The sequence below is a fragment of the Limulus polyphemus genome, unplaced genomic scaffold (assembly GCF_000517525.1).
Source record: "Limulus polyphemus unplaced genomic scaffold, Limulus_polyphemus-2.1.2 Scaffold7327, whole genome shotgun sequence".
Classification (NCBI taxonomy): Eukaryota; Metazoa; Arthropoda; class Merostomata; order Xiphosura; family Limulidae; genus Limulus; species Limulus polyphemus.
In genome coordinates, this window is record NW_013672937.1 from 33,744 (window position 1) to 40,842 (window position 7,099).

Here is a 7,099-nt window from a genome sequence, read left to right on the forward strand (position 1 = left end):
AAGAAAACTGTAGATAGACTATTGGTTCTCTATGTAAAGAAAACCGTAGATAGACAGTTGGTTCTCTAAGTAAAGAAAACTGTAGATAGACTATTGGTTCTTTAAGTAAAGAAAACTGTAGATAGACAGTTGGTTCTCTAAGTAAAGAAAACTGTAGATAGACTATTGGTTCTCTAAGTAAAGAAAACTGTAGATAGACTTGGTTCTCTAAGTAAAGAAAACTTTAGATAGACAGTTGGTTCTCTAAGTAAAGAAAACTGTAGATAGACTATTGGTTCTCTAAGTAAAGAAAACTGTAGATAGACTATTGGTTCTCTTTAACCATACATCATCTTGCAAAACAAAACAGACAAACAGAAAAAAGATATATTTCACTAAATTAAATAATTAAGCTGAAAATTTGCCATAAGCACTGTAGGTGGTGATTATTATACATACATGGGTTAAAGTTCTATATATGTGGACAGAAATCCTTCAAAATTACCTTTACCAGGCATGATTTAAAGTTAATGTTCTAAACTTCCAACCATTTTCATTCTGTACAAGGAAAGGGTCATTGGTTAATGCAATGATGTTTTTCTCATGTGTAAGTGGGCTTACACGTTAAAGGATTGAATATTAACATTTAAGTAATTATCGTCTTAGTCCATCTGGTGACGTGATTTTTTTTTACTACAAAGTCAATTTAAAATCTAATGCTGAAAGTCTAAAATGTACAACCCCGGATCTTTTCAAAGCCTAAATGACCCCTAAACTTCTGGCCAATATATTTGTTTCATAATTCACCATGGAAACATTCACTGATGTAAATATAAGTGTTCAAACTGGTGTCCATCTTGAGCTAACTATTTCTGGATTAACTCTGTATGTGGCACTGTCAATTCACAAACAGGCCTTTTTATTTTAGAAGCATTTAACTACCAGTTTGGTCATACAGGAACAAATACTTAAATAGATTAGTTTGTTTAAATAGTGGTTCAAAGAGTAACAGAATTTGTTTTTTAATTTAAGAAGTGGTGTGTTTCCTGTGCTATTGACACGTTATGCTTGAATTAATTTAAGAAGCGTGTGTTTCCTGTGCTATTGACACGTTATACTTGAATTAATTTAAGAAGCGGTATGTTTCCTGTGCTATTGACACGTTATACTTGAATTAATTTAAGAAGCGGTATCTTTCCTGTGCTATTGACACGTTATGCTTGAATTAATTTAAAAAGCGGTGTGTTTTCTGTGCTATTGACCCGTTGTGTTTGAATTAATTTAAGAAGAGATGTGTTTCCTGTGCTTGAATTAATTTAAAAAGCGGTATGTTTCCTGTGTTATTGACACGTTATGCTTGAATTAATTTAAAAAGCGGTGTGTTTCCTGTGTTATTGACACGTTATGCTTGAATTAATTTAAAAAGCGGTATGTTTCCTGTGTTATTGACACGTTATGCTTGAATTAATTTAAGAAGCGGTGTGTTTCCTGTGTTATTGACACGTTATGATTGAATTAATTTAATATCTTCAGTAAATCTTGCTATTTGTAGTGTATTTAGCCATTATTTGAAAATATGTTTCCTTATTAACAAAGAAATAACTACTGTGTTATTTTGTACAAAATTGTTACCTGTTGCTAGAATATTATGCAAAAATAAGTTTTATATAACTAGTTACGTATATACATTCAAAATTTTAAAAGTTTGGAGACGAAGTACTTCATCGTATGAAACTACTCTTGTTTTAACTTGTTGGATGGTACGTGAAACATAAGCACTGTCTGATGGATAGATAAAATAAAGCGAATGTTAAACATCGTTCTATAAAAACTTTTATATGCGAAAGTTAACACGGCACTGAATGTTGAAAACTTAGAACCCCACCACAGACGTACAAGACTTGTTAATTCAACTCGTTGTATACCCATGTTAGAACTCACGAAAGAAGATGATAACGTACCACGATCTTCCAGTCAACTAACTTAACAAGCATTTTGGTGTTACAAATGTAGTTTTCACGGAACACGCAATTTTTAAAGTCTTCAGAGAAGATTCAACATGCCAACTTAAGACGACATGGTATCTTTGGTACAGTTAGTCAAAATTATCCATCGTGATTTTGTTTTATTTATTAGATATAATGTCACGACCAAACAATTAGACGTCATAATTTTGGTGACCAGTAGTAGAAAACCCTTACTGTATACAGCCGTGTAACATGTAGTTCATGTTTGCTGTCGTGTCCTCGTTGGCTGCATATAGCGGATGTGGCATGGTTGACAAATAATTATACATTTTTTTACCTATACTTAGAAGTTCCTATTAATAATTATATAACGTGTCAAGATAGAGAACCAGTCTCGGTGAGGGAGCTTGACACGCAATCTGAGAGTCGCGGGTTCTTATCCCCGTCCCACCAAATACGCTCGCCGTGGGGACGTTATAATGTGACAGTCAATCCTACTATTCACTGGTAAAAAAAGTAGCCCAAGAGTTGACGGTGGGTGGTGATGACTAGCTGCCTTCTCTCTAGTCTTACACTGCTAAATTAGTGACTGCTAGCGCGGATAGCTCTCGTGTAGCTTTGCGCGAAATTCAAAACAAAACAAATCAATCTCATGCAGATCATCTCCGACACGGGAGAAATTTCCGGACATACACACATATACATAAATATATACATGCCACAATCAGAAGTTCAGAGGCCAGAAAGAATTAGCTATGGCTGTAGACACGTGCCTCAAGTGATACATTAGTATAGCCCATACTAATCGTAGTTCTATATGGTATAGCCTAATATCTTTGATGTCTACACCTGCAGATTGGAGTCAAGGCTACTACCGTTCATTTTCTCCACTACTATTACTATTATTATTTAATTTTTTGCCCAGGTGGTACAAGTTTTCACTGCAAAACAACAACAAAAACTGTTCAATTGACTATTTTCGTCTTCTTATTTTCTGTTTTTCATGTATTGAATTATTAAAATTCTTACATTGTAAAGTTTCTGCAAGTGGAACATAACGTGCATGAAGCCATCTTGTCTCTAAGTGACCCCAATAAACAAGGTTAGTGTTAGTAACCAATAAAACTCCGGTGATAGTGACCATGACTGACTTTTCGAGAGCCACGAAGGTTAACAACTCATAACTGTGGAATAAATCACATCAGATATCCCTACCACCGTTGTCAGTATGAGAAATAAATTTAATCCACCTATACTATAGTTTCACTACCAATACCATGCTACCGAGAGTAATGGGGGAGAAAAAAAGCAATAAATTTGAACATCCAAAACAAACCGTATTTGAAAGTTGCTTGTATATGTAGCAATGGCATGAAATATCATTCTTTTTTTTTATGAGAGTTCATAAAAAGAAAAATACGCACAATAATACTTTTAAAATTTTGGTTTATTGCTAGGGTAGTACGATTCATTGTTCTCGTTAGTTGTTATTATCTTACTAACACTAACACCACCACTGGTACTAGTAGTACGCTAATTTTATGTAATTATACTATTAGTATTACTACTAATACTAGTGTTAGCTATAGGCCTAATACAGACCTTTTTGTTTTCTCTGTCATACAGAACTTTGTTAGTTTACCTGAAGAGATAAAATTAATAATTTGGTTTTAAGTGTAACCCTAAAATAGGAAGTTGTGTAAAGCTGATGAAAATCTTTAAGCTATAGGCCACTGTCAACACAGTTGGTGTTACCAAAACCAGCAGAAAATGCAGGTAATTTATTTTTCATGAATTAATATCATAAATCAATACATTTTCGTAAACTGAGACCATTTAAACTTGACAGTACAATTTAGAATCAATTATTATTAAATTCAAGAATTGCACTAACTGTGAGTTGTTGAAACATCAATATTGTAATTTTTTCCTCTCAGTTTTGCTCTTTTTGCATGTTCTTCTATTGCTTTTAATTTAAGTTTTATTGACAATATGAGAATTTAGATCTCATTAAGTTAAAAGTGAAAAATAAAGTTTTTCTCTTCAATATTCTTAATGGTTTATAAGCTTTTGCTGTGAATAGGTTCAGTTGTAGTGTAGACTATTAATATTTAACTTAAGATCCACATTTAATTAAATGTTGAGCTATTTAATTTACAGAAGTTTGAAATTCATTTATGATTTTATTAAATGCTTCTTATGCTCAGTATACACACACACGCACCTTTAGTTTTAAGGGAAAAATGTCTCGAATGCTTCCTCTCGTCAGTGAGTACAACTATCCCATTTACACTATTCATTATTATGGGTCATCCAGAGAAAAGTCTGTCCCAAAACACCAAGAAATAAGTACTTTGCAAATAATTATAAGATCATAAGAAGAAAAAAGTAACAGAATGCTGTTGAACCTGTAATATTTTTCCTTAACCCATAAAATAAGCATCTGAACTCCATGTTAAATATAGTTGTTGACATCCAATAATTATCCAGCAAATATGTCAAAGAACCCTAAACAACAAACCCACATCACTTAATCAATCAAACTAAGTTTAATGTACCTTTTCATTCCATCTTTCGGATCATGCATGGAGAGTATGACGAAACCCCCAACAGTTTTTAAAACCACAGCCACCTATCTACTCCTTCTATGCTCTAAATCTTTAAGTATCCTTTCATAGCTTGAACTTGTTAAACCAGTTTCATCCTAGTAACCTTTCTTGCACTCTGTATAGTGTGCCCAGATTTTTATAAAGCATCACAACATCCTTCCTGCTATTAATTCAAAAATTCCTATCATTTTTATCATTCCGTAGTTTAATGAGTACTTGATAATTTTCTTAAAACGATATGATTGTTCACTTACATGTTTTCAGTGTGTGGAAGTTAAACTTGAACTTGGTCATCGAGCCACAATGAGAAGTAAGCCTACAGTTGAAGGATTTACTCATGATTGGACAGTGTTTGTACGTGGACCTGAAGGATTTAGTATCCAGCATTTTGTAGAAAAGGTAGTTTTTCATCTACACGAGAGCTTTCCAAAACACAAACGAGGTAATCCTACTTAACCTCTATGCACCGATGGTGTTATGATACCTGTTTGAATCAGTGTTATTACTTGTGTTATAAGTGTCCTCTACGATATCTGTTTCAGTCAGTGTTATTACTTGTGTTATAGGTGTCCTCTACAATATTTGTTTCAATCAGTGATATGTAGTCTTGTAGTACAAACTAAGGTGTAGTAGAACTGAGATGGGAAATCTGTGTGATACAGTGAAGTATGTGTAGTCTTGTAGTACAAACTAAGGTGTAGTAGAACTGATATGGGGATCTGTGTGATGCAGTGAAGTATGTGTATTCTTCTAAGGAAGACGCCCTTTTTTATAGCCTTCGTGATGCTTATTTCTCTGCATCTTATTAAAAACTAAAGAGAATATATGAGAGAAAGAATTAAAATTTCCATATGTTTTTATTTTAGATTTATTTGTTCACAGTTTTGTTTGTATGTCCTTTTCTTAACTTAATTAGCCAGTCTTTGACATGATAAGTATTCCTGTCAAAAATTGTATGTTTGACTTACTTAATATCAAAAGAAATCAAGTTTATAAATAAAATATTTGTCACAAAGATAGGTTTAGCATTTTTTTTTACATGTTTTGTTTCCTTCTTTTTATCTTAGTTTTTGTTAATAATTATAATATATTGAATTTACTTTGTGATATTCACTATTTTAAATTTTAATTTACAACCTTTTGTGAAGAAATATTTATTTTTTACTTTTCATAAAAAACAACACAACTTTACTTTGTATGATGTACATTCCTTAAAGAAATCTTTAACATATCTCTGTTATTTCATTTGTAAAATTAGAATAACATATCTGAAATATTCGGTCATTACGCCAACTTGCATACGAATATGTAATTCTCCATCGAACTACATGTTCTGAATGCAGTTTTCTCACTGTCCTTAATTCTCCTTCACGTTATGCAAAGAGTAAAATTGTTGATGTTTTGCGATGATTTCTTATAGGTCTACATGACGTTCCTGTAACTTTTTTCAGTTATCAAGGAACCACCTTACCAAGTTTCAGAATCTGGATATGCTGGGTTTAACATGCTCATTGATGTTCACTTCAGGAACAAAGAGGAACCAAAGAAAGTTGAATTTGAGTATGATTTGTACTTAAGGTTGGAAGGACCTGTTGCCAATACAAGAGGAGAGAAGCTCACTTTCCAGAATCCCACAGAGGAGTTTAGGAAGAAGCTGTTGAAAGCTGGAGGAGTAAGAAGCTTCCATACGTTTTAGATGATAAACAAGGTTGAGAGTGGTCAGTGGTTTCACATGGTACTTAGGTTAATTAAATAACATTTATAAACAAGGTTGAAACCACGTGAATCAACTCATATCTAGTTTTTCCACTCCTGTGAAACAAATCCACATCTGTAAGCCTTTCTTTACATGTACAGAAACTCCTAACAATTGTAACCACGTGAATCAACAACACACATCTAGTTTTTACACTCCTGTGAAACAAATCCACATCTGTAAGCCTTTCTTTATATGTACCGAAACCCCTAACAATTCTAACCACATGATTCAACACACATCTAGCTTTTACACTCCTGTGAAACAAGTCCACATCTGTAAGCCTTTCTTTATATGTACAGAAACCCCTAACAATTCTAACCACATGATTCAACTCACATCTAGTTTTACACTCCTGTGAAACAAATCCACATCTGTAAGCCTTTCTTTATATGTACAGAAACCCCTAACAATTCTAACCACATGATTTAACACACATCTAGTTTTTACACTACTGTGAAACAAATCCACATCTGTAAGCCTTTCTTTATATGTACAGAAACCCCTAACAATTCTAACCACATGATTCAACACACATCTAGTTTTACACTCCTGTGAAACAAATCCACATCTGTAAGCCTTTCTTTATATGTACAGAAACCCCTAACAATTCTAACCACATGATTCAACTCACATCTAGTTTTACACTCCTGTGAAACAAATCCACATCTGTAAGCCTTTCTTTATATGTACAGAAACCCCTAACAATTCTAACCACATGATTCAACTCACATCTAGTTTTACACTCCTGTGAAACAAATCCACATCTGTAAGCCTTTCTTTATATG

The 7,099-nt window shown here is 33.2% G+C and overlaps 1 protein-coding gene across 2 annotated transcripts; it reads left to right on the plus strand.

Annotated features, from left to right (window-relative positions):
- The first annotated feature begins 2,910 nt into the window (after positions 1 to 2,910).
- On the plus strand, positions 2,911 to 6,269 carry LOC106474529 (protein AF-9-like). 2 transcript variants are annotated; one of them, XM_022402848.1, is made up of 3 exons: positions 2,911 to 3,048; positions 4,820 to 4,997; positions 6,007 to 6,269. In XM_022402848.1, exons 2-3 carry the CDS (start codon positions 4,859 to 4,861, stop codon positions 6,249 to 6,251), a joined length of 384 nt encoding a protein of 127 aa, XP_022258556.1. In that variant the 5' UTR covers positions 2,911 to 3,048; positions 4,820 to 4,858; the 3' UTR covers positions 6,252 to 6,269. The 2 variants fall into 2 exon arrangements, with proteins under 2 accessions (XP_022258556.1, XP_022258555.1); XM_022402847.1 differs by lacking the exon at positions 2,911 to 3,048 and adding an exon at positions 3,426 to 3,722.
- Positions 6,270 to 7,099: the final 830 nt, after the last annotated feature.